The sequence below is a fragment of the Borostomias antarcticus genome (genome assembly GCF_949987555.1).
Source record: "Borostomias antarcticus genome assembly, chromosome: 18".
Lineage (NCBI taxonomy): Eukaryota > Metazoa > Chordata > Actinopteri > Stomiiformes > Stomiidae > Borostomias > Borostomias antarcticus.
The window spans coordinates 17,208,579-17,236,104 of NC_140251.1; the positions used below are offsets into that span (position 1 = coordinate 17,208,579).

A 27,526-nucleotide genomic window follows, 5' to 3' on the forward strand; every position below is an offset into this window, starting at 1 on the left:
TACCACCAACGCTGCACTCGCAGAGCCTCCAGCATCATCAGGGATATCCACCACCCCTAGCTCAGTCTGTCCTCCCTCCTTCCATCGGGGAAGAGGTACAGGAGCATCCCTGCCAAATCAAGCAGAATGCTGAACAGCTTCTACCCACAAGCAGTCAGGATCATTTACAATGACTATGACCCCCCCGTATATCTTTATATTTGTTGTTGCACTGCTCTGGGAGGAGCAGTCTTTTTTTTTTTTTATGTATTACGTATGCAAGTACGCTAAAGAATGACAAATAAATGAATCTTGAGCTGGAACGCAGCATATGAACAGCAGTTCTGGGAGTCTTTTGTGTGTATGTGTGTTGTAGGCTTGTCACAGTACCAGAAATTCAGTAGTCGGTACCGGTACCAGTAAATTTCCACGGTACTCTGTACCAATTTCAGTACCATGGCGTACGCGCGTGCGTGTGAGTAATACATGCACGTGTGTAAAGTACAATGTGCATGAGTACCGCAAGCAGCAATTCAACTGAACTGTGTAGCGTTCTTGCTCGCTCATCACACAGCTTCTTCCGAATGACGCGTTTATTTAGACAAACCACGTGACAAGTGTCAACAGTGCTACACGCTAGTGCTATCGCTAACTTACCAGCAAGAGGCTAGCGCAGGTCATAAAAAGGAACAGAGATCCCCATCACGGTTCTTCCCCAAATGGCATCTCCCCAATCTTGGGTCTACTAGCACCGAATTATTGGGTTGAACTAGCGGTCAGTTGCGTCGGGCTCGGTCGGGATCGACAAGGCGTGGGGGTTGTAGCCTAGATGACTGAAAAAGTCCAGTCATAATTCCACTTAAGTCTTGCAGCACCTAAACTAGATAGCCCCTCACACGACTGCTAACCTGACCAGCAGTCCCTTATCCCCCCCATCAACGGTCACTCCGCCTGGTTCTGGGATCAAAACTACTTGATAAATTAACACAGAGAAATTTCAAAGGTACTCACAGAAGCAGGAGGGTTGCGTCTTCAAAAACACATGGTCTTGAAAGAAATGTGCTGCTAATAAACATGTTCAATCTTACGCTCAAAACCAGCTCATATTTATACAAAATGAATCACCGGCAAACGCTTGTCTTCTTCTACACTGCTGTCATGGGTGGTGCGCTGTTATTGGACGGCAGCACGCAGCAGCGTAGACAAGCGGCAAATTAAATAGAAAACACGGTACCTTCGGTACCATGGAAAAACGGGTACAGTCAGTACCGCAGCAATGTAAGTACCGGAGTACCGAGTACCGTGACAAGCCTAGTGTGTAGTGGGTGTGTGCGCGTGCGTGTTTCTAGTGTGTGTGTGTGTGTGTTCCAATACCGAGGGCGCCTCTGAGCCTCAGGAGCAAAGGTGACATCTTTCTCGTCCCAGATGTCCTCCTCATCGGAGCCTGCATCCTCAAACTGCTGGATCTTGTCCTTGCAGCAGGCCTCAAACAGAGCTATGTTTTGCTGCAAGAAAACGCCAGCGTAAAGGTCAACATACTGCATCAGCACAATACTCCATATTAGATCATGCAAGTCCTCACTGACTACTATTCTTTATTGAAGATGGTGGAGAAAAACGAATACGGTACATGGACTAATTGGGAGTCAAATGAAGCATTTGTGATCTCGTCAATTTTAAAAATGTTTGTCCTATATCTGTAGTAGGCATCTTGATCATAATATACACTTTAGCATGGAGGTGACAATTGGTGCTTTCATTTGAAACATCCTTTCAAATATGTCACATTGAATCACAAAATACTTACACTTTCATTTGTATTCAAGGAAAAATTGATGTCTGATATCCTATCAAAGGGAATACTGCAATTTTAAAGAGAACAAAGTTTAGTTTAGTTAAATTCATTAGACACAATGAAAACAGCAGCAGACTCCGTCCTCTCCAACATGTGCCTAGGCCCCTCCCAAAGACGAGCCTGACCCCTTAAAGACCACTGCAGATCTGAAAGGATAATACAGGTTTAAGCAAGATGGTGGAGAATCCCACCCAGCCTAACGAAGGACCAGATGGAATCCCACCATCTTGCTCATCCCATGGTTTCTAATCTACTAGGCGTTTGGGAGGGTCAGTGGTGACGCCCTCACAGCGGGGTTTGGGAGGGTCAGTGGTGAAGCGGGGTTTGGGAGGGTCAGTGGTGACGCCCTCACAGGGGGGTTTGGGAGGGTCAGTGGTGACGCCCTCACAGCGGGGTTTGGGAGGGTCAGTGGTGACGCCCTCCCAGCGGGGGGGTTTGGGAGGGTCAGTGGTTTGGGAGGGTCAGGGGTGACGCCCTCCCAGCGGGGGGGTTTGGGAGGGTCAGTGGTGACGCCCTCACAGCGGGGTTTGGGAGGGTCAGTGGTGACGCCCTCACAGCGGGGATACTAGGCGTTTGGGAGGGTCAGTGGTGACGCCCTCACAGCGGGGGGGTTTGGGAGGGTCAGTGGTGAAGCCCTCTCAGCGGGGTTTGGGAGGGTCAGTGGTGAAGCCCTCTCAGCGGGGTTTGGGAGGGTCAGTGGTGAAGCCCTCTCAGCGGGGTTTGGGAGGGTCAGTGGTGACGCCCTCACAGCGGGGGGGTTTGGGAGGGTCAGTGGTGAAGCCCTCTCAGCGGGGTTTGGGAGGGTCAGTGGTGAAGCCCTCTCAGGGGGGTTTGGGAGGGTCAGTGGTGACGCCCTCTCAGCGGGGTTTGGGAGGGTCAGTGGTGAAGCCCTCTCAGCGGGGAGAACAGTGCAGCGCGTGGCAGCGAGGCTGTAGCTGACGGTATTAAAGCAGATTTATTAAGTAGCCACACCATTCCATCACCCCCAGACCTGAGCAGACCCAGCTGGCAGCCCTCTACAGGGGGCTAGCAGACCACGCCCCTGGCACACATGACCACCCACACCAACAACACACCCACTCCAGAGCACACTAGCGTGTTTCACCCACAGACGAGCATAGAGACAGATTCCCTCTAAAGCAGCTCCAGTGTTTTGTTAAAAGTCTTTTTTTTCCCTTTCACTTGAAACATCACCACCACCACTACCCAGGCATTTTGATTTCAAGTGTGCATATTAGGCATGGGCCGGTATGAGATTTTGACGGTATGATCAACTTGAACCTTAGGCAAAAATACCATGGTTACATGGTATCTCTGGGCAAAAAACAATGGCATATACATTTCTTTTTTTTGGAACATATTTGGAATATTTGGAACATTAGTAAACATTGTAAAGTAGTAAAACGATTTCTAAATAAATGTTTTTTTGCAGCCATGCTCACTTTCTACACCTTTTCTCACTTTCAGGTTATGATGCAACAACAACTTTTCCTGGATTAAGTTTGGAGTGGTGAGGTGAGAGGATATGTCCCACTGGAATGGTTTCACACGCAAATCACTAAGTACATTTGTTTGGCATGACCTTTATTTTGGAGTTCCTGGAAAGAACGCAACTGGAGATGAGTTTTGGTTAGGCTCTTGCTATTGTTTGTTTAGCCTGTTGGCACAACTCGTCATGTATTACTCCATGTTAGCTGATGGGTGACGGGTTGTACACAAACTCACTGCTGCACCACGTTTTTAGGGATTGGTGACGTTACTGGGAACTCGAAATTCAGATTTTGAAGTTATGGAACGCATACAGTCAGAACGAAATATTAGTGGTTTTGGAACTGTGACTTTCTCAAACCAAGGTATACCGTGAAACCGGTAACTGGCCCATGCCTAGTGCATAAATGCATACATACAATATTCTAGACCCCATGATTACCAACCCTAAAACCTTCACATCTGTACAGAGAAAGATTCGAAGAGGTCCCTGTGAGTTATTTTAGTTAAAAAAGCATGGTTGAAGTTGAATTAACAGACTAATGGCCTCTAAACACCCCCAATATGCCCCAGCTGTAAAAAGAGGCCACAGTCAGGTTATAATGAGACAGAACAAGAGAACATGCAGGATCAGTACTCACTCCACGACATCATCCTGATCGGCAAACTCTTCATCATTGAAGCCAAACTGCTCAATAAAATTGGACGTCATTTGTTGCATCTGATAATCAGAAAAGGCCTGGCAAACCCAGGACCAACGATAATGATATAGTCTTGGCACTACAAAAAGCTTGTTCAAAGTGGATTTTTTCCTTTCTTTCAAAATTCAAAAGAAACTATTTGCTAACAATGGCTACACATGTTAATATTCGTAAAATATATTACAAGCACATGCATGCATTGCAATTGAACAGTACATGGTTTAACATTAGTTTTTAAATTCATAATTAACTAACATTACTTGACATTATTAGATTAGTAGATAAAGAAATGATTAACAGCTTGAAAAGACTATGTAGATTGTATAGACGAGTATTTCTATGGTCTCATCCAGTTACAGACTTACTTGTTGTAGAGAAGAGTCCTGATGGAAGCCACTGTCCTTAAAGTCTCCCTCATCATCACTAGATGAATGAATATGGTGCGTGTTCACCTGGGCACAACACAAAACAGATTAGCCAATAACCATCAGACAAATACGTTGATGTTAACAATCTATCAAGAATAAAACAAGTTCAGTTCAAACTACTTTAAGGACATTAAAGTAGGACCTGCGTTCTGAGGACCTGCATAGTCAACCACAGCCAAGGCTCCCAAGGCATGCAGGAGACGTGTGGTGTCCATCTTTTGTACGCGCAGTTAAAAGCAAGTATACCGTGGGTTTTAAACTAAGTGAGGTGGCTGGTATAGAGAACACTTACTAGGTCTACTGTGTTTTTCTTGGTATAGCGAACACTTACTAGGCCTACAGTGTATTATTCCACTAATTAGACAAGAGAGAAGATTCAGCCAGATTGAAAATGCTTGCTACCTACTTTGTACTTCATGGTCGCTTGGCCTGAGATATCGTGTAGTTGTCTGCAAGTGGCCGAGTTTCCTTTACATGTTGCCTGACCAATCAGTAATCTGCAGTGTTTTCTCTGTCAGTAATCAGTAATCTGCAGGTTCTCAGTCTCACTCGGAACCTCAAAGGCGGCGATCCAAAAAAGTAACAACTCGATTCGGCTATACTCGCCATTTGCGCAGTGGAAAACCAAAAAAGCCAGTAGAGTTGTTACTTTTTAGTGTGGTGGAAAACCAACTTCGCCAGGTCTACCATGTTTTTCCTGCTCCACAGAACACTTACTAGGTCTACAGTGTTTTTCTTGTTTGTGTCAGTCAGTTGACCAGAGGTGAAGGCCTCCCATCTCTCCTTGTCCTCCTCCTGGAGCTCTGCAAGCACACAAACCACCATCAGTCACATCCACCAGACAACACAGCCCCACTAGTCACATCTCCACTAGTCACATCCACCAGACAACACAGCCCCACTAGTCACAGCCCCACTAGTCACAGCCCCACTAGTCACATCTCCACTAGTCACAGCCCCACTAGTCACATCTCCACTAGTCACAGCCCCACTAGTCACATCTCCACTAGTCACAGCCCCACTAGTCACATCTCCACTAGTCACAGCCCCACTAGTCACATCTCCACTAGTCACAGCCCCACTAGTCACATCTCCACTAGTCACAGCTCCACTAGTCACAGCTCCACTAGTCACAGCTCCACTAGTCACATCCCCACTAGTCACATCTCCACTAGTCACATCCCCACTAGTCACATCTCCACTAGTCACATCTCCACTAGTCACATCTCCACTAGTCACATCCCCACTAGTCACACTAGTCACATCTCCACTAGTCACACTAGTCACATCTCCACTAGTCACAGCCCCACTAGTCACAGCCCCACTAGTCACAGCCCCACTAGTCACAGCTCCACTAGTCACATCTCCACTAGTCACACTAGTCACATCTCCACTAGTCACATCCCCACTAGTCACAGCCCCACTAGTCACATCCCCACTAGTCACAGCTCCACTAGTCACATCCCCACTAGTCACAGCCCCACTAGTCACATCTCCACTAGTCACACTAGTCACATCTCCACTAGTCACAGCCCCACTAGTCACATCTCCACTAGTCACATCCCCACTAGTCACATCTCCACTAGTCACAGCTCCACTAGTCACATCTCCACTAGTCACATCTCTACTAGTCACATCTCTACTAGTCACATCTCTACTAGTCACATCCCCACTAGTCACATCCCCACTAGTCACAGCCCCACTAGTCACATCCCCACTAGTCACACCCCACTAGTCACATCCCCACTAGTCACAGCTCCACTAGTCACAGCTCCACTAGTCACATCCCCACTAGTCACATCCCCACTAGTCACATCCCCACTAGTCACATCTCCACTAGTCACATCTCCACTAGTCACATCTCCACTAGTCACATCCCCACTAGTCACATCCCCACTAGTCACATCCCCACTAGTCACATCCCCACTAGTCACATCCCCACTAGTCACATCCCCACTAGTCACATCCCCACTAGTCACAGCTCCACTAGTCACATCCCCACTAGTCACATCCCCACTAGTCACATCCCCACTAGTCACATCTCCACTAGTCACATCTCCACTAGTCACAGCTCCACTAGTCACAGCTCCACTAGTCACATCTCTACTAGTCACAGCTCCACTAGTCACATCTCCACTAGTCACATCTCTACTAGTCACATCTCTACTAGTCACATCTCTACTAGTCACATCCCCACTAGTCACATCCCCACTAGTCACAGCTCACTAGTCACATCTCGCAGGTGAAAAAGCACTGTACTCTCCCACAGAAAGAGTAAAACCCTTTATTCAAACGTCTAAGTCACACATTTAAAAAACTAAACAGGAACTCTACAGATGCACTGGTCAAATCAATTCAAACTTTATTTATATAGCGCATTTCATACACAGAGGCAACACAATGCGCTTTACAGACAGCAATGGGGGGGCATAGGTCCCACCCCTACATATTCCAGAGGGAAGAAAAAAAATAGTTTCACCCGGGGGCCAGAAAAGTGAGTTGTAAAAATTATTCCCTGACCTCTCTCAATGAGACGATGGAGCATGGTATCCGTGGTAAGTGTCACACAGACTGGGCTAATGAGTGAAAGGCAGGCGTCTCCCTATGAGGATCTCCCATCTGTCTACAAGACCCTCACCACTGAGGCTGAAGTGTGTTGAGAGGACCCACCTGAGATGAGCTGCTGTATCTGTGCTCCGTTGGGCCCCTTGTCACAGTTGTGGACTATAGAGTTGGCTATTCTTGTCAGGTGACCCATGTAGCCCCGCCTCCGACCACCCTCAGCCCTGTAACACAACAACTCACTTAGCAAAGCCAATCCAAACACTTACTTAAACAGGATTAAGTCTATTGAGACATTTTTTGTTCTTTTAATTTTATTTTTTAAAAAGACACCCTGCAAACAAGGAATACAAAAAACTGAATACAACAATAGAGGCATAGAGCAGAAATACACACTGGGAAGAAGATTAATCCTTGGCCAGGCCAAGCCTATAGAACTGAGCTTAATGAGGTTACTGTGAAATGGAATTTAAGCTTTACCAGAAAATGTCTGCTACAAATTCTTATTTTGCATTAAGCTTTTATTTCCACCAACAAGTGGTCTTATCCCGAATCTGCAAAGTCCAGTGGTCCAGCAACAACAAATCCTGCAGTGAGCCTAATTTCACCATGGAATTAAAACAACAATCAGCCATTCAGACTAACAGTACTTACTGCTCCTTTTCATTGGAGCTCCAAGCATCCAGGATTCTCTGTATGAATTGGCACTTCTCAAACAGCTGAGAAGACAGAGACCAGGCAGGGTGGTGATTATGGGGGTCAGAACGGGGGACAACTGCTTTTATCAACTTTGCACATTTTATTGTTTCGACTTTGTCTTGTACACCACCAATGACCTAATGCAGCCATCCTCTGGGTCATGCACTTTTGAGCGTAAGTATTTCCCGAGAATAAAATGTAATCAAATCTACTAAGTGCATTCATCGTAACTCAAATAAAGCTTTGATTGATTGATTGATTGACTAAGTGCATTCATCGTAACTCAACCCCTTACGAATGCAACCAACCCCATGCACAGCCTAATAAAAGCTAACCCTATGAGTACAAATGTAAGCGTCCTGCTTTGACTCACATGTTTGATGAGGTGGCTCTCTCTGACAGGCTCCTGGTCCTGCTCTCTGTTGATTTCGGGGGTCTCGGTTTGGGCCGGGGGCATCGCCAGGATCATCGCAGTGCAGATTTCAACTTGTATATGCAAGAAGTTATTCCATATATATTTGAAGTACATATCCTACAAAGAGATGAAGGGAGACAAAATCAAATAGCAGTTCGTATTAAAAAAAAGAAAAGAAAACATGGCTATCGGTTGGTTGGACAAGTGAAAGTTATACACAGGGTTCCTACAGGTTTCCTCAAGTTAAATTCAAGTCTTTTTTGGGCCCTGTACTACGAAACAGGATTACAAGGTTATAGCGATAACTTCAGGTTCAAGCCTGGTTTATCCGTACTACGAAGGTGGTTCACTTTTTACCGTGCTGTATCACCATGGTAACTTATGCTGCCGAGCTAACCTGCTCCGGGGCAGGTTAAGTTCCAGATTATGGATCAAAACGTATGAAGCACTGCCCGCTGACCGATCAATTCACTTGGAAAAAGGCATATGGACGTTAAGATTCTATACGGAACTTCAGTGTGCGAATTAAACAATAATCTGCTGTGCGCGAACAGTGAGAGGTTCTTAAGAAGACTTTTTACAAACCGACAAAACCCTCTTTGGCTTTCCCTGATATCATATGAAAAATTGCAGAATGACAGCTGCTTGAGCCATATTTTGCCTTGTGCATTTACAGTCGTAGACTGTAGACTATGCACTGGCTTGCGTTTTATTAGTATACCTGCAGTTTCATGTAGGCTGTGGGTGATGCTCAGAACCAAGTAAAAACACTCATTTTTTTACTCAATTGTCAAATCTTTAATGTTGATTTATTACACTAGCCCCCCGTTCCTAGGAACAAAGAGAAGTAGGCTACATGTTAATTGAATTGTGATACTGTAGCACCAATGCCTGACAATCATTGACGTTATAGGCCTACTGAAATAGGCTACTTTTTCCCCTGTAGGCTTATAGCCTACTTCTCCACCTCGAGCTTCACCTTTTCCATCTTAATAGCCTGTTTTATCTCTAGTTCCTCTTGTATAGACTTCACATTGTCTACTCCAACCTGAAACTATTCAAAACTATAGCCTGCATTTGCTTTATTTAAGCGTCCCCTGCCAGTCTAGGGGTTGCAGCTGAAAGAATAAGATATATTGATATAGGCTACAATTGCTTTACACACCATAAGAACAGGCATATCTCAATGATCTAGCCTACTGTTCATGTGGAGGATAACGATAAAATGTAGGCAGTATTTTCCCAGCTTTCCTTCCTGCCTTTGGCAGTAGCGACTGTGTTGCGCCTATAGTTCATATTTCTATATTATTGCTCCTCTTGTGTAAAATACAGTGGACAGAACTTGGTTATGCGTATTGTTTGCCTTGTCCATGGCTGTGTCCGAATACCCATACTAAGGTACAGATGTGGGAACATAAGAATGTAACTTGACCCGCGGTATTCTAACAGGCGCTTTACGTCATTCCGCACCACCGCTCGCCTGCCCATAGGGGCGCAGTAATACCACTCATTGACCCATTGCTGGCTCGCACATTAGATGAGCCTACCGTTCTCAAACTCCTTGTTGTCTGTCTGGTTGTAATTTAATTATTACGAACAAAGCCTATCTATTTATAGTTTCTATCTCTGTAACTGTCGCCGGGTCTATATCTGTTAACTGTCGGGACAAGTAGAAGTTTAATACATTAGGCAGAGTGTTCTCATATGGAACATGGCATCAGGACGAGGAAGATGGCTAACGGAGATGACCAGAGATGTGTTTGAAATGGTTCACTCACTCCCTACTCCCTATTACCATGGATGTATTGAGTGCGACTCATAGTGAACTACATGGGGAATGATTTAACAGTTTTGGGACACTACATGGAATATAACTGCGTAAGATATTCATGACTCAAACAAGCAGACGCGCCGATCACTGATGGCAGCAGGTTGAAATATCAGGTAATATTCAGGTTCCATGTTTAGTTGAATGATAAATCCCATATAAATGGTTGGAATTCTAATGATGTGCAAGTGTGATTTTATCAACTTAATGCTGTCTGCTAATAGCAGGCTGTGAAGCTGCACGATAAGACCGTGATAGCACGTTAGCTCACGACAGCAGCTTCCATAATATTAACGGTAGCTGTCGGTGGCTAAAAAGCAGATATCTAACTTTACAACGTTGATTCCTGTAGCTATTTTGATGCTATAAGTTCAACTTCTGTTTCTCGGGCAGGAACGGAGACGAACTCGCATTAGCAGCAAAGCAGCTAGAGGAATGATCGCGCGGTCTCTTTAGCCCTGAGGCCATCAGGCAGGCAGCAGGAGGTCGTTGAAGGCTTTATATATTATTATGATATTATGTCTAATAATACATTCGTTGAAAGTACACAGGCTGATCTACTATACGGAATTGGACCGAGGAGTGTTCTCATATGGAACTAGGCTGCGCGCCCGCCCGCGACAAGAGCTGAATTGTAGTCAGCTTGCCCCGCTGCGCGCAGGACGCGTGCGTCCCCCTCTCCGAGCGAGAACGCAGGCGGAATGTCGCGCCCCGTCTGAAACGGCCTTGACTCCTGGAATCCCAAGGTCTTTCATATTGAAATTATCTTGATGGTCTCGGGAGTTGAGACGTGTTAAGGGAGTGCATCAGTCGTGAGCCTTGACAGTAGGCTACCAGCCTGCGCTGCGCTCAGAACAAAGTTGGATGAATGGATGGACTTTTTGGAATCCTGGAAAATGTTTATTGCGCTCTAAAATCATGAAAGCATAAATGTAAAAATGCAGCAACAGAAGTAGTCTAGATGAGATGGTGGTTTAAATGAATGGCAACACATAAATTCAATGGCCGGTCATGGCAAAGCACCCGCTAACGCAGGCTACCCCCCTCTATGAAACCGGTTCATCCAGTTTATTTGAATATAAAATAATTTGGGGGGGGGGGGTTACAATAGTCTAGTCCAGGTTCGCTGGAGGACCTGTATTTTCAGTGTTTGCTGGTAGCGGACTGCATCGATCAATGCAATGACTCTCCATGTTTTTCAGTTTTATCATTTTCATCAACAAAACATCATTTTTACAACCATGTCTCATTGATTGGGAAGGCATTTAGAGCTGCCGGTCTATTAGCCTACATTCGGACTCAGAGGATGACATAACTGTTTATTGAGAAACAATTGGCTATATAAAGAAATACCACAATGCATGTAGTCTAGATATATTACAACGTTAACCCACACCCTAACACTGGCATTCATTGACGTCACCATGACCTAGTTGCATTTGATTACTACATTATGGTCGATTAGGCTACATTAGGCTACATTAGCAAATACGTCGATGTTGCATTTACAGGACAATACAGGCTAATCGATTGGGCCTATACAATTTTCACAATGAATGGAGGCCAAGCAATTTGTTTTCCATGGAATGGAAGCTAAAGACAATGCAAGAGCCATGAGCCGTTTTATGAAGTATAAATTAGGCTTTATAGCGCCCATATTATGACGAGACTTGAATATAACGAGACAGGCTATTGAACAGGTTTATGTCAGTAATGACGCAGAAGTTTGTACTTACCTACTATTTTAAACCTCGCCGCAGATATGGGCAATATAAGCATATTAATTCATTACAAACGTTCGTTTAAAACTCACTGAGGGACACCCTCAATTTATCCGTAGCCTAAATCGACGCAAGCCCTTAGCCCTATTTAACATAGCCTTCTGAGACCAGTAGATGACGTAGCCTATGCTATGGAAAGAAAAGGCCTACTGTAGCCTTATGCCACTCTGCTGCTGTAACACCCCAAATCACCAGTGGCGATTGGTAGTTATGTTATCTTAATATAGCAAAGACAAATACATAAGTAAAACTTATGATCAGGCTAGCCAACGTTAACCCACACCCTAACACTGGCATTCATTGACGTCACATGACCTAGATCGTTATGGTGCCCTTCTGTTTCGTGCCATCCTAACCCGTGGGACTTATCAGGCCTGGGTGCGGAACACCAACTGGGATGGTTCACGAGGCAAGCAGGCCTTGCCACAGAACGTCCGGAAATGCATCACAGATGCAGTTCTCCTAAGATGCCCCACCTTCACCAACATGAAACAGCTGAAGAACCGAATCAACGAGATGTTGCGCTCTCGTCGGAGTTCTATTTCAAGGGCTCTTTTTCGCAGTTGAGCTGGCTGTATGGGGCAAGAGAGGACTGTAAAATACAGTACTGTATTACAGGATATACAGTATGCATTTGGTACTAGGATTAAGGCATTTTATTTTGTGTTTCTATATCAATGACATGCATGTGTGAAATTTTTTTGCAAATAAAAAAAACGGAAGAAAAAAAACATTGACCAACGGTATCTTATTTCAAAATATCTTGCTGCACTTACCATTTGTATTGTTCACGCTATAATGGCCATATGGTATTACCATACCATCTGAACACACCCTGTCCCCAGGAGAAGTTCTAGTCATTGTTTCATTGTTAGCGATGATTTGATTGTTCAATGGATATCATTCGGTCCTTGGTCGCGAAAGCCTATTAGCCTACAGTATAACGACGCACACTGAAAGTAGGCTATACCAGTAGCGAAATAAAAGACAGTCTACAGTCTACTGTAGATATAAAAATACATTGATTGCAAGGTGCATAGCCTGAATAAAGGCAGAACGTGAGACAGGGAATCCATTCTAGTACAAGGCTACTGCGTGCGTGCAAGACTGAGTGCGTTCACATTTTCCATTTCCAAACGGTTTTCCACCTCACCTAATTTCGCTGTTGATTGGTTTCAGCTAACGTTAGATTATAGTAGCCTAGGTACAGTACTAGATATTTATTTAAACCGAAAATGGATTTTAGTAAATTAATCATCATTCCATTGTTATTCCAGAATCAAATGACAACCGCTTTCATGATACTTTTGATCCTAACAGAAAGAGAAATACATCTCTAAGTATCTAAGTTAATATAGGCATATGAGAACGCATCATTTTGTACGGTAGGCTAGGCCTATGCGTCTTGTAATTGTAGCCTACTGTACAAAGTAAGGCGTTCTATAGGCCCTATTGAATTTCTTTTATAGCCTAAGTAGACAGTAGATAGACAGTTCGCGTCTGGGGAGGCTCTGCGTCTCTCCACCAGTCCCCAGCGAGTCCCAATCAATAATACATATTTATAATAGCCTACATAGCGCGAAACTGTGCATATAATAGGCTGTAGCCAGCGCGAAACTGCGCATTCCCTATAGCCGTTCATTGAACAGCTGGCGGCCGGTATAAATAAGATATGCACAAGATAGTTAATGTCCGGATATGATTGGCAATGAGTGATCTTTACTCATGGCGACTATTTCAATTTTGTATGGATCCACACCTCCGATCAAGCTTATTTTTTCTTTGTATCGTGCTGAAGCCATATAGCCTACTGCGCTCAGACTTGGCTACATTAGCTGGTGCCCTGGCTTCAAATTTACTTCCGGGGTTTACGAGTAGCCTACCAGTTGAATGCGTTCCAGAAACAAAACGCAAAACCCTCACGTTCACCACATCTTTACTAACAAATATATTTACAATACTGTTATTTTGCGCATTTGACCTAACAGCCACCACGTCTTGACCCGACGTCAGTTGCCGAGATAGATAGGCTACTGTAGGCCTAGATATATTATAGGTGTTCGTAATAATTAAATTACATCGAGATGGATAAAACATGTGTTTGAGAACAAGGTAATAATAACAATTAAACGTTATTTGTATAGCCCCTTTCATACAGATACCTTAAGCTCAAAGTGCTTTACAACAGAGCATTTAAATTAAAGAATTTGAAATTTAATGATGCTTCATTCGTAGACTATAGGAGAAAAACAGAGCCCAGCCTGCTAAATCTACTCAAAGACGCCACCTGGCGGTGGTGCATCACTAAAACGAAATAACACCCGTCTGAAATCCCACGAGATTTCCAACGGGATTTCCCTGCCAAATACCGCGACGTGAAATGCTGCAGCAAGTTACATTTCTAACTTCCAACATCTGTAGGTCTATGCAATTGGTCATTTCGAGCAAATACCTCCCCTTTTACCGTGAACGCGCCCATAGCTAGATTGGACCAGCTGGGTAGACTTAACGAGTTCATATATAGCCACCGTCGTAGTACCGTTTATCCGTGATTGCGGTTGTCCTGTTTACTCGAGCGAGCTAGCGAAAAGTTATCCTGGACATGTTGAACGAGCTTCGTAGTACGGGGCCCTGGTTTCTACAGCATGTATTACTGCTGCTTCTCTGACCAGCTAGGAGGAGCTGCTGCTGTAGTAGGAGCTGCTCTAACGTTAGTAGGCGCACTAGCAGCTAACATTAACTGGCTAGTTGATGAAGCAGGTGAAAACATGGAGGTGATGGCAGGAGTTTGTTCCTTGCTTCTGACTTGGGTCGTGTGTTTAGCTGATTTAGCATGCGATTCTAAAGCCTTGACTCGCATTGTTCCCAGTAGAATAGATTTCTTGCACACGGTGCAGTAGGCTTCAAAAATGAAAATTCACTTCCACCGGTTTTAACCAAGGAACGAACCAACTTTTCTCCAACCACGTTTTATTAAACTTACACTTCCCCATACTAATTTTCAGTGTAACATGAATAAACTAGCCAACTTTCTTTTCGCCTGCCGTCTTTCTTTTCGTTTCGGCGTCTCCATTCTGGGCTTCTGGCGAACTCTGAGGAGGTCTGTTGGCGCGTGTTCCAACTTAATGACGTGCTCTGAGAAATTTTCATCGGGGCTGCGTTGCGTTCGCGATTATTGGTTCTGGTTGATTTATTTGGTCAAATCATCGAGGTTCACATGTGAAACTCATTACGAGAAACGCGATACGGAGAACAAGTTACCTACAGCACAACTTTTTAAGACCCATCAAATCAAAATTCAAGACTTTTTCAAGTCTTTTTAATGTATTATATCCAAATTCATAAATTCAAGACTTGAGACTTTTTAAGGCACCGCGGGAACCCTGTATAGAGCGAAAGGTGACAGCAATATTTTGCCTTTGGAAATGGCAACCATCCTATCAAAAGCAAAATTGGAGGATTTGGAGATGGTTGGAGTTGTCACACTGCATACACTTGTCATATCCACCCATTATTGCATAGGGGTTCATGGGTTTATTTGAGAAGTGGCGATGTCTGCCAGTCGGTCCTATACTCACTAGTATGACTCCCAGAGTGTTGAGGTTGATGAGCTCCATGTTGATGATATGGGTGTTAGTCTGCAGGAGGCTGGCCACCAGACGCACCACGTTCAGACGCGTGTTGCCCACCGGGGGGTCCAGCACGCCCCAGGTCGTCTTCATCACATGCTTCTGTGGGATGAAAAGTGACCAGAAGAACCATCAGCACAAACACGCTTTCCAGGACGTTGTTCAGAAATATTCAACATTTGTCAATAGAACACTATGCTAAATTAACCATTTCTTTGTGATTACTACACAAGGAACTGAGTTGCATAAATAAAGTTTCATATAATTAGAGTTTAGGCTACACTGACCTTTGGAGGTTCCAGCAGCAGTTGGTGGAAGTCTTTGATCCGAGGCCGGACAGCCTCCAGGATGCTCTGGTTGACCGAGAAGGACGGGTGGCTCATTCCTGGAGGACACACATCCAGGTGGCCTTCGAACCTGCAGCACACACACATACACACTGACTATGTCCCTGCTTCAATACATCAAATGCAATTCCAGGATGTTTAATTGTCATATGTATAAGATACAGGTAAAATGAAATGCTAAAAAATTACTTTATTTTAACTTTAAAATTTTCCTCCATTCATTGCTTGGGTTAATTTTCAATAATCCAGTTATATCATACGATAGATTATTCAGTATCATTTCAATGAATTCAAACCTGTGCTATAGTCTCAAAACACAACATAGGCCCATTATAAACCTCGAAAGGAAATTGTGAACTTACGCCGGTCGTCGCGTCTCAAAGAGCGTTAGAAGGATCTGAATCACACTGACTATTGCAGACTCGTTCTTCTCCTTGTCAAATATGTTGGACAGCAACTGTTCCACAGTCTCTTGTCTGAGAGTGGGGAGGAAAACATAGGTGAAGGGTTAGTCATGCTTCAGCCACAGTTTTAGATCTGCCACGAGTGTGTACGGATGGAGTAGAATGTAAAGCTTTATTTGGGACAGGGTCAGGCTTACTTCTCCAGTGTGGCCAGTAAAGGGTCTGGCTCAGAGCAGCCCTGCACCTGGAACATCTGGTCTCTGCTGAGGCGGATTATCTCACACAGAGACTGAGATGCATTGGAGTGTCTCTGGAAGGAGAGACATGGGAGGGGGAGAGAGAGAGAGAGAGAGAGAGAGAGAGAGAGAGAGAGAGAGAGAGAGAGAGAGGGAGAGAGAGGTCGTCAAGACACTGGGTGGGAAGAACTACAACATGATCACTACCTTGTGTATGTCTACCAGTGTATTTATGTCTCGAGGAACTAGCAATTGAAAGGACAAACAAATCATTCATGTAGAAAAATGACTTCATGTCTCGAGTGTTTTTTACAAAATTGACTTTTGTTTAAATTGATACAGAGAAATCCAGGGTGAATCAAACACTACAAAAATAAAGTAAAATTTAAAAAATCCACATTTGAAATGAAGCCTCTCACTCACATCCTCATCCTGAGACGACTGGACCATATCCACAAGCCGCTGTATCACCTTCTCCTCATTCAGCCACTGGGACGACAAACAATACACGTCAGAGTTCACCAATACTTTGTTAGTCTGTATAGCGCTTTAATGCAATAGCATAATTACATTTACATTATATTTGAGTAATTTAGAGACGTTTTTATCCGAAGTAACTTACGAGGCGACCACAACAACTGCATCTGTCAAGAGTAAGTGAACCAACTACACATCCCAGTCATTACTAGTAAAGCCACAGTGTGACTCATCGTTTTAATCAGTGCTGAAACACAACCACTGATCTAAGTGCTCCAAAGCAGCTCCAAAATAGCCAGAAACCTGCTCTTTTGCTGCTGCGATTCATCCGTGATCAAAAATCTAGAGAAGGCTTCTCTTTTGGTCAAGCCACCTTTTCATTTATGTACTGTAAGCATTTCTTTAGACAGAGAAAATCTATGAATTGTAAGAATTATAACCCAATCATACATGTGTATATACTATTAAAAAACAGATAGACAAAGTAGGACACCACTCACATTTAAGACATCTTGTCTGAGCTGTTGTGGTTCGATGCAAGTCAGCATTCTGAGCAGCAAGTCCATTATAGCCGAGGTCCCTATGTGTTTTATCATCAAGTCCACAAAGTCTTCCCTCTTCCTCAGGAACTCCACAATCTACAAACAGTCAGACATTCAAGTTTGCAAAAGGCGTGTGTGGTTTGCTTGTACATTATCTTTTATTATTATTTTTCTTTAAAAGGTATGTCCCAATTGAACACATTTGCCGTTTACTATCAAACTTTGCCATTGGACAGGCTTTTTATGCATCTCTGGAAAGTCCACCAGCCCATCAGAGAGGTTAGACTAATCACCACATTGCTTACGCCTGTCAAATCACAGCATCTCCATGAAGGCAGTTAGAATGAGGTGTTGATGCGAGTCTCGCAGGTCTGTATGAAGTTTATTGTGCATCTTTCGACAGTGAGCAGCTGACCTGTTCAGGTTTCCTGCCGATGAGGATGCTGAGGACCTTGGAGAAGAAGCTGGCCAGGAGAGGGTTGAGGGGAGACTCGTTCTGAAGGAAGCCGTACAGCTTCATCAGTAGGCTCTCATCCTCACCCAGTCTGTCGTTGATCTGGCCCACGTCAGAGGTAAGGAGTTCACAGGATATGTTAGGGTACCTGGGGGAACATGAAAATCACAAGCACTAAGTCTGAAGCCCTTGTCTTATCTGAATGTCGCATGGTGATGTGGCTCTGTTTTCACACATTCAATATTGTTGTATCCCATGGTAGCTCTATATAACTGTACCAGTGATTGTCAATTCACCCATACAGCATTACAGTATATGGTGCTCACACCTAAAGGGAAGGCACAAAGTCTACAACACAGAGCAATTGCTTGTATGTTTATGGATCTTTTTGCTTGCTATGCAGTCATCTACAAACTATATAGAAGGCCATCAAGCAATTACAGAGTAATGACTAATGTGATTGCCCAATCGTCATACCAATTCAGTCAGGTATCATGTTTTCAGCACTAAAGAGAACACACACAAAATGAAGATCTACTGCCTTTTTATTACTCATCCCTGTGCAAATGAAACCGAAAGTCAACATTTCATAGCAGCCTCTTTGCTGTTTTGATTATAATGAGATGAGTGCATGACATCTCCACACATCTATGTTAATCTATGCTCCTGGACCTGCAAAAGACAAGATTACAGTTACACAAGAACTTAAATCTAATGATTCAAAATGAAAACAACTTTTATTCTATTTTCAATGAATCTACAAATAAAGAATCTGACCTCTCTGATCCTAGTAAACCCTGGTTCCTGATCCCTACAACTCACTTATACTTGATCTTCTCCTCCACGTCATCACTGGGCTCCTGAGTGATATAGGTGACCAGGTCCTCCATGCACTGGGGCTGGACCAGGAAGTCCACCAGCTTATGGTTCTGGGCCTTGCACTCCTGCAGGACGTCCTCCTCGTCCATCACCTCTGTCAGAGTCACATCCTCCTTCTCTAGGAGCGTGTCGATGTGGGACGTCGTGTGCAGGTCAAACTTCCAAAACATGATGCTACTGCAATAAGGGGGAATTAAGCAATAAAACAAAACAATAAAAACTAATTGTTAAACTGGCAGAAACTCTCAGCAGACAATTATTGGTACAGTAGGTTAAAGGGATAGATCATAAATACATAAACAATATTAACCTTTGACTCCCAGAAAGCTACAAAGTTTAGTTACTTGGATACAATGTTTTGTTTTGAAAGCATGCCATAGGGACACAGTACACAGGTATAAACCACAGCCTAGTGTTAAAATAATCAGATAAATAATTTCAGCAAAACATTTTACATACATTTCACAAATGCAGTTCCATTGAGTTGTAGGCAGAATAAGAGTCAAAAACAAGCACACCTGCCTGGGGTCGAGTTCAGAGGGTGAAACTCTGATTAAAAATAAAATAACGCTTGTGTTCTTTGGGAGATCTGGCCCATTACAGGCTCCACAGGCAACAGTGACAGGAGAGACCCTTGAACACAGGACACATGCAGCAGAACGGCCTACACCTCAGCAAAAGCTCAACAACTGCGCTCACCTGCAACAGAGAACAAAACAAACACCATTTATAGACATATAACTCTTTACACAGTAAACAAGATACTGGGCTGGACCGGCCTTAATTATGATCTACGAGTCTGATTTCAACTGCACTATGTATTCTTACAAACAGTTCCCCTTCTGGCCTGCCCTTTCAAGCTATGACATTATTGAAAATGTTGTGGTATTGATTTAAGCAGCTCGCAAGACAAGCTTAGAAACAACTGGTCAAGTGTTTCAAGGTAGAGTGACCCATACAGCAGCGACTGACCTGTACAGCAGAATTTCCATTATGGTAAGAAATGAAAGTCCTGACACAAATAGCAGAGGAGTACTACTGAGTCAGCTGCTAGTCTAAGCCCACTTCTGTTGCACAGCCACAGATGCAGAAGTTTGTGTTCCACTCTTCTTGAATAACAGTAAGTAGCTAGTACTGCGAAAGTGAGAACACTTGGGCTACATTTTAGCATGGCGAATAGTGCATCAGATATATAAACAAAATTAGATGTCTGTTCTATGACAACATTTCTTATGGACCAACAAGTGACACTATGGAGCCAATCAATCACTTGCCTGAGAATTATTATTTTAATTTTTTTAAGTGACAAAAACAATCAATCACTCACACCACTCCAAATAAGTGTGCCTCTAATCTGAAAACAAACAAAACATATCCTAGGGCTGTCTGAGTAAACTGGCTTCTAGTTTACAGTTACCACATTTGTTTTACAAAGCTTTACGAACTGCTTTACTAGCTTGTTTGTTAGATTTAACCAGGCGGTCTAACATCAAATTCACTTTTTTGCGGAGTCCAGTAACGTCGACCCGATGCCAAGGGAGATGCAAGCTCAAGCAAACAAGCTGGGCACATCGGTGAACGATTAGTCTCAGAAGCCATGTTTGATATCCATAGCATAAACGTCAGTCTGTGCTATAACTAGAGAAGCAAACTGTCTACAGTAAGGGTACACTCATACTTAGCAGACAAGCCTGAACTAAAAAACGACTTGCTAGACTGATGATTTGCTTCCTCCTCCTCCTCCCAACTACCGTTAACGTCGAAGATAGCTAAATTAATTGGCTGACTGGTTTGCTAACCCAGGTTAGATTACGTCCCTTCTGTACCGGCTGTAACGTAACCTTCCTGTTAGATAAGGCAGCAGGACGGTGCAGCCTCCTGTCAACAACAACAACGTTAGATAGCTAGGTAACGTTAGTAACGCAGCTTAAGGCCTAGTTAACCAACATCATGAAAAAAAAACTGAAAAGCCGACCAGGGCTAACGTGAGTTAACCAGCCTGATAGATGGGTGTTAGTGAACCAGCCTGATAGATGGGTGTTAGTGAACCAGCCTGATAGATGGGTGTTAGTTAACCAGCCTGATAGATGGGTGTTAGTTAACCAGCCTGATAGATGGGTGTTAGTTAACCAGCCTGATAGATGGGTGTTAGTTAACCAGCCTGATAGATGGGTAACGTGAGTTAACCAGCCTGATAGATGGGTTACGTTAGTTAACCAGCCTGATAGATGGGTAACGTTAGTTAACCAGCCTGATAGATGAGTAACGTGAGTTAACCAGCCTGATAGATGGGTAACATTAGTTAACCAGCCTGATAGATGGGTAACGTTAGTTAACCAGCCTGATAGATGGGTGTTAGTTAACCAGCCTGATAGATGGGTGTTAGTGAACCAGCCTGATAGATGGGTAACGTTAGTTAACCAGCCTGATAGATGGGTGTTAGTTAACCAGCCTGATAGATGGGTGTTAGTGAACCAGCCTGATAGATGGGTAACGTTAGTTAACCAGCCTGATAGATGGGTGTTAGTTAACCAGCCTGATAGATGGGTAACGTTAGTTAACCAGCCTGATAGATGGGTGTTAGTTAACCAGCCTGATAGATGGGTGTTAGTGAACCAGCCTGATAGATGGGTAACGTTAGTTAACCAGCCTGATAGATGGGTAACGTTAGTTAACCAGCCTGATAGATGGGTAACGTTAGTTAACCAGCCTGATAGATGGGTAACGTTAGTTAACCAGCCTGATAGATGGGTGTTAGTTAACCAGCCTGATAGATGAGTAACGTGAGTTAACCAGCCTGATAGATGGGTTAAAGCCGACCAGGGCTAACGTGAGTTAACCAGCCTGATAGATGGGTGTTAGTTAACCAGCCTGATAGATGGGTGTTAGTGAACCAGCCTGATAGATGGGTAACGTTAGTTAACCAGCCTGATAGATGGGTGTTAGTGAACCAGCCTGATAGATGGGTAACGTTAGTTAACCAGCCTGATAGATGGGTGTTAGTGAACCAGCCTGATAGATGGGTGTTAGTTACCCAGCCTGATAGATGGGTGTTAGTGAACCAGCCTGATAGATGGGTGTTAGTGAACCAGCCTGATAGATGGGTGTTAGTGAACCAGCCTGATAGATGGGTGTTAGTTAACCAGCCTGATAGATGGGTGTTAGTGAACCAGCCTGATAGATGGGTAACGTTGGTGTTGCCTAACGCAGACTAAACAAACTACAAACGTCAGCTAACGTCGGCTTGTTGAGGTTGAACAGAAGGCTGCTTCTGAGGTTGAACACACAGCCTCTCACCTGGAGGTTAGTGAGGGTAGCTCGCCTGGTTAGTGCTAGCTGTTCATCAAGGCCTAGTAGTAGCTCACCGTTAGCCCGAGTCAGACAGGCCGAGTCATTGGCTTAACGCGTAACGTGAACCTAGCTAACGTGAGTGAGCTAGCTAGTCACCCCTGGATCGGTGGCAGGCCAGGTATCTGGTCAGGAGGATGTTAGGTAACCGCTTGCCTCCATTAGCATAGTGGTTTAACATGGATACTGCCCGTTACTGCCCGTCACTCGGGTTACTGGAGCGATCGTGTTCAATCAAACCGATAAACCTGCCATCTAGAGAGGCTCAACAACAAGGCTGGGGGTTCGTGGGTAGCTCGGTTAGCTGGCTAGTGCTCTGCTAAGCACCACACGGCTCTGCACTGAAACGCGCTAGCACTGGCTAGCTAGCTACCGAGAAATATCCGGCTTGTGCTTCGGTCAAGTGCGTTAGCTCCCTGTGCTAGATGGCTAGCTAGCTGTTAGCAGTGAGCTAGCTGTTAGCAGTAAGCTAGCTGTTAGCAGTAGGCTAGCTGTTAGCAGTGAGCTAGCTGTTAGCAGTAAGCTAGCTGTTAGCAGTAAGCTAGCTGTTAGCAGTAGGCTAGCTGTTAGCAGTGAGCTAGCTGTTAGCAGTAGGCTAGCTGTTAGCAGTGAGCTAGCTGTTAGCAGTGAGCTAGCTGTTAGCAGTAAGCTAGCTGTTAGCAGTGAGCTAGCTGTTAGCAGTAAGCTAGCTGTTAGCAGTAAGCTAGCTGTTAGCAGTGAGCTAGCTCAGGTTCAGTCCGTGCATTCAAGTGCATTGGCTAGCGAGTACGTACCGATAAACAGCAGTACGTGGCGAGTCCCCGGATGTAGCTCATTAGGCCATCAGCCTAAAGTGTGAACAATAGAAAAGTAGAGGAATTTCCAAATCCTAGAAAGAAAAATAAAGTGTTTACAACTGGTTCTGACAGGCGCGAAAAGGTAGCTCATCAGAGGGCACTTTTCAAGATGGCGGTTCCATCCACTTCAACGACCCCCTTCCCCCACCACAACTAAAGTACCTGTCAATCAAACCGATCGGTCGAGTCCCATTGGCTGTAAGCCACGCCAATCAAAGAGAGCTCTGACTGCGTGTTCGAGAAGGGGCGTGTTCACTTGATTTAACTCAACCACTACGCTGGATGCGGAGCATGGATGTCGAGCAATTCAACACATAACGATTACGCCTGACTTACGTCTAAATGTATTAGACTGCTTGCTGTACACGTTCAATGTTGTCCGTCCGGTGCATCACTTCGTCTGAATGGCTCAATTTCAACGATGAGATCTAGATGCGCTGCAAAATCCGCCCATCCAGTAAACGGGATGAATTATGTGACTTAAATCTAATAGACCTCTTCCACTCCCTTGTCTCGTAGAGAAACTCCCCATCTCCGCCATCCGTGATCTTCGCAGGTAGAGGGAGGAACCCATGGATGTAGCCTATTAATAGAACCGGAGAAACCGGAGAAACTGCACACAAAAAAAAATATCGCGTTACCAGAATATTCCTCCTTGATTTAATTCTCCAAACACGCCGGGAGGGTGGACACCTAGTTACGTTACTCCGTCCTTACTGGACACAAAGTTGGACCAAAACCCACGTCCAATTTACTGTTTCCCCTCTCACATCATTCATGATTTTCAGATGTTTAACACTCAGGGAAATTCCCAGAGGGAGCCAAAATGAGCTAGTTGATTATATGTGGTTATTCCCCTAAAGCTCTGAGTAGCCTACGAGCTCAGAGAAAACACCCGTAAGTATAACTCATGCTGTGCAACGTGGAATGAACGTCTAGCTCCCCGGGTGAAAGAACATGATCGTGTTCAAAGGTGCATGCCATGCTACAGACCTAGGCCTGTAATCCCTTTTAATAAGGGTCACAGAAACAGCCTGTTATGGCTTATGTGGCTCACAGAAACTATTTTACCGCGCGCGCACACACACACAGACACACACACTTTAAGTGATTTTGTAAGTGCAGAACATCCTTTATATCCAGCTCAGGTGTCAGTTCATCACTAAAACTGTCATAAGACGGCGGGTGTGTTTTCACTATGGGTGTGGGCCAGGCTGAGAAAAAGGCTGATGTTACTCATAGGGTTGAGAGATTTGACGATTCAACTTTCCTCCACATGGTGGTGCCATTGTAGCAGTAATGTAGGTCTAGGGGTCTAAGCTCCGTTAAAATCTCCCCACTTCTTTTTTACAGTAATAGCCCCACATATTCAATAGGATGAATTTAAAGTCGCACTGAAATGAAAAAAGCATTCTGTCCCATTTTGGTTCACATAATTGCTCATAGTGTTCACCAATTCAACCGTGTATGCCAAAAAATTTACAAAATTCTACTTTTGTTGTAATCTTATATCAAAGTATATCATTTCTTACTTCCTGGAAAACGGTAGGTCACGTGCAATGACGACAAAAGGTACCTTAGATTTTAGGCCAATAATCTCAGGACATCCACCCGTCAATCAACGCTATCCTTCTATCGAATCTGTCTAAAGTTCTTAAAGGAGGAGTAAAGGGAAAAAACATGTTTAGCCCTGTTTTAAGGTTACTTATGATCATATACAATGGTTCAGATCAAAACGTTGACAAAACTAGCACTTTTGAGAAAGTCTGATAATTGTTCTACCACCGTTTAGGTCATACAATGGATGTGGGTGGGCACTGGGAAAAATCATTCAATAAAGATTTTAAACTCTCAATTTCAAAGACAAGAAACTCACCGAGGTGTTACTTGGCGTTCTGACATATAATTCGACATAAAGTAAGATTCTAGTTCATCTGGAAAGGCTTTTTTAAATATTTAGCATAGAACTATTTAGTCGCAGAACTAGGTAGCCTAGCAACATAAACAATAACAATAGCTACCGTAAGTAGTTCCGCTTCCTGAATCCCCTCTGCGGATTGATCTACACATCTACAACGGTCGCTTCAATACAAGTCAATGGATTTCATAAAATGATCAATAAAAACCTACAGGATTCATACTTTGCGGCGAATTTGATGTCAGAACATCAACGGACACCAATTACCCCCTCGGTGAGCTTCTTGTCTTTGAAATCGAGAGTTTAACATGTTTTTGAATGATTTTTCACGGTGCTCACCCACATCCATTGTATGACCTAAACGGTGGTAGAGCAATTATCAACTTTCTCAAAAGTGCTAGTTTTGTCAACGTTTTGATCTGAACCATTGTATATGATCATAAGTAACCTTAAAACAGGGCTAAACATGATTTTCCCTTTACTACTCCTTTAAAACCCGTCCACTTGTCAAAGTTCCAATCAAATTCCTCTAAACGCATGTCCCACCCCATAGCTTGTTTGCGTCAGAAATATGTCTAACTACGGAAGTTAGATGATCTCAAATGTCCGGTTCTGTGCGACTTTAAGATATTATGTGAGAAAAGATATTTCAACTTATCATGCTCTCATGGACACATATGTTTTCGTTTTAATAGATTCAAAATCACATGTTCAAAATCAGTAACAAATACTACTGCCATTGTCATTCCTGTGAGTATGACTTCAAAAAAAGCAACTCATTTTCCTTAAAATAGAACCTTTATTATATAAAAATGCTTTTGATACAAAAATTGTAAATTACACAAGGAATTTATAGACAAAAACACAAGACAGTTTCTTTAAAGAGCCTTGATATACTGGCACGGGTGGGCTGTGGAAGTTGAGATGGAGTCGCCCATCTCCAATGAGGATGCAGGCTTATTCGGAGGGTTAAAAAGAGTCAGAATGATGAAGATAGAAATATGATGCACAGATCGGACATGATTGCTTGTTTCTATGTGACACAGCAGAATATCTATTCAACAGCTTGTATTTCTATCTGTTCCTACATTCTGTCATGCCCCCCCCACCTGGACTAGCCCCATGGCTTGAAATGGTGGGTTGTGGGGGCCAAGCCATCAGTCCTGCGCCTCATGAGTTGTTCAACACAGTCTCCATCAAAAGATGAAAACTTGAAACATTTGCAGCCTTATACATTGTTTTCAGCACTGTGGTTGATGTACAATTTAATATCTATTTTGCATTACTGTATTATATACCACATTCATTAGTACTGTACTGTAAGTGCTCAATCTCACAATGTGAACAGCCCTGATTAACTGACATGTTGGCATTCAATTAAAGACAATATTAACGGAGCAATTTCACAGGTGCATCACATTCAACTAATTTCTTTATGAAACTGATTGAAAAACAATAGCTAATAACAAGATTGAGGCCCAATTTAGACCTGGACCACAATCGTAAACCACATTATAGAAGTTCTGATCACTGAAGCCTTCCCAAGACCTATAAAAAGATCCGTTCTAAATCACAAACAGTGAGAGACAAGAAACAGGACTTGTTGGATGACTGTTTCATATTAGACTGCACCAGATCATGTAGCATACCTCTAACATACTGTATATTTATGGATTTTGCCAGACCTTGTCTATTGTGGTTCATGAATGCCTCAAAGATGAAGCTGTTGTCATGCTTTATCCCATACAGGCTGAGATTCCTTCAAAACAAAAACATTTCACATGTCAACAAGTTTACACATACATACTGGTCTACACACAATACAAATAACAACTGCAACATTGCTATAAGAATAATTGTCTCAGTTTTAACAGTAAAATAGCTTCACGACCTATTGTTGGTTTTAATATTCAAATTGTAATAATTGGGTGCTTTTTTAAACCATAATTCATAGTAAAGGATATATGTACAGTAGCAGCAAACACACTTTTGGTAAACTGAAAAACAAAACATATGCATGGGACCAATTCAAATTCACAAAGATAATCCTTACTAGGAACAACTCATGACTGTTATGGCAACAGAACAATCAATTACTTACGTTTAATTACAAATATTTACAATTCCTTTTCTCAGAGGCTCATTTGGTATTTTTCATGGTGATTTGGATGGCCATATTACCAGAGTGCTAGCGTTTTCTCAAATCAAAATAAGTGACAGCTTTCTTAGAGCCACATTGCTAACTGCTGAAAGGTACTGTGAAATCCTGCAAGGTCGAAACTAAACTAAAAACGCCAAAACATTTCATTCTGAGTTCAACTTGAAATGTGGGGGGAAATAATGAAAAACAAAGTGATACGATTCACACTCTACAACAGATTTCACTCTTGATCTGAGAGGGGCCCTGTCCCATATCCTCTTGATCTGAGAGGGGCCCTGTCCCATATCCTCTTGATCTGAGAGGGGCCCTGTCCCATATCCTCTTGATCTGAGAGGGGCCCTGTCCCATATCCTCTTGATCTGAGAGGGGCCCTGTCCCATATCCTCTTGATCTGAGAGGGGCCCTGTCCTATATCCTCTTGATCTGAGAGGGGCCCTGTCCCATATCCTCTTGATCTGAGAGGGGCCCTGTCCCATATCCTCTTGATCTGAGAGGGGCCCTGTCCCATATCCCCACCAAGAGGGCGGCAATCAGCGGACACCAATAAAATAGAATCATC

At 43.6% G+C, this 27,526-nt stretch overlaps 2 protein-coding genes across 9 annotated transcripts in view; both read right to left on the reverse strand.

Moving 5' to 3' along the window:
• ppp6r3 (protein phosphatase 6, regulatory subunit 3) overlaps positions 1-22,964 on the reverse strand; it is a 30,715-nt gene extending 7,751 nt beyond the window's left edge. For 3 of the 8 annotated variants that reach the window (XR_014630860.1, XM_084452913.1, XM_084452910.1), the window contains exons 1-18: positions 22,826-22,964; positions 19,223-19,403; positions 18,648-18,881; positions 17,787-17,973; positions 17,330-17,467; positions 16,776-16,841; positions 16,314-16,426; positions 16,075-16,188; positions 15,653-15,782; positions 15,315-15,467; positions 8,086-8,244; positions 7,668-7,732; positions 7,122-7,237; positions 5,169-5,254; positions 4,389-4,475; positions 3,964-4,061; positions 1,787-1,841; positions 1,354-1,484 (exon numbers count right to left, since the gene is read on the reverse strand). Coding sequence is in view for 7 of the 8 variants with exons in the window: in XM_084452913.1 (XP_084309039.1) it covers positions 1,354-1,484; positions 1,787-1,841; positions 3,964-4,061; positions 4,389-4,475; positions 5,169-5,254; positions 7,122-7,237; positions 7,668-7,732; positions 8,086-8,244; positions 15,315-15,467; positions 15,653-15,782; positions 16,075-16,188; positions 16,314-16,426; positions 16,776-16,841; positions 17,330-17,467; positions 17,787-17,973; positions 18,648-18,874 (1,925 nt within the window). In the remaining variant the exon portion in view is untranslated. Of the gene's footprint in view, positions 1-1,353; positions 1,485-1,786; positions 1,842-3,963; positions 4,062-4,388; positions 4,476-5,168; positions 5,255-7,121; positions 7,238-7,667; positions 7,733-8,085; positions 8,245-15,314; positions 15,468-15,652; positions 15,783-16,074; positions 16,189-16,313; positions 16,427-16,775; positions 16,842-17,329; positions 17,468-17,786; positions 17,974-18,647; positions 18,882-19,163; positions 19,404-22,825 lie in introns of all 8 variants that reach the window. The other 5 variants (XM_084452916.1, XM_084452915.1, XM_084452912.1 and 2 more) reach the window with 4 other exon arrangements.
• Positions 22,965-25,609: 2,645 nt separating this feature from the next.
• Positions 25,610-27,526, reverse strand: part of LOC311320951 (low-density lipoprotein receptor-related protein 5-like) — a 32,334-nt gene continuing 30,417 nt past the window's right edge. The window contains 1 exon segment of the mRNA XM_084452818.1: positions 25,610-27,526. This exon segment is cut by the window's right edge and continues 321 nt beyond it. The gene's annotated coding sequence lies outside the window, so the exon portion shown is untranslated.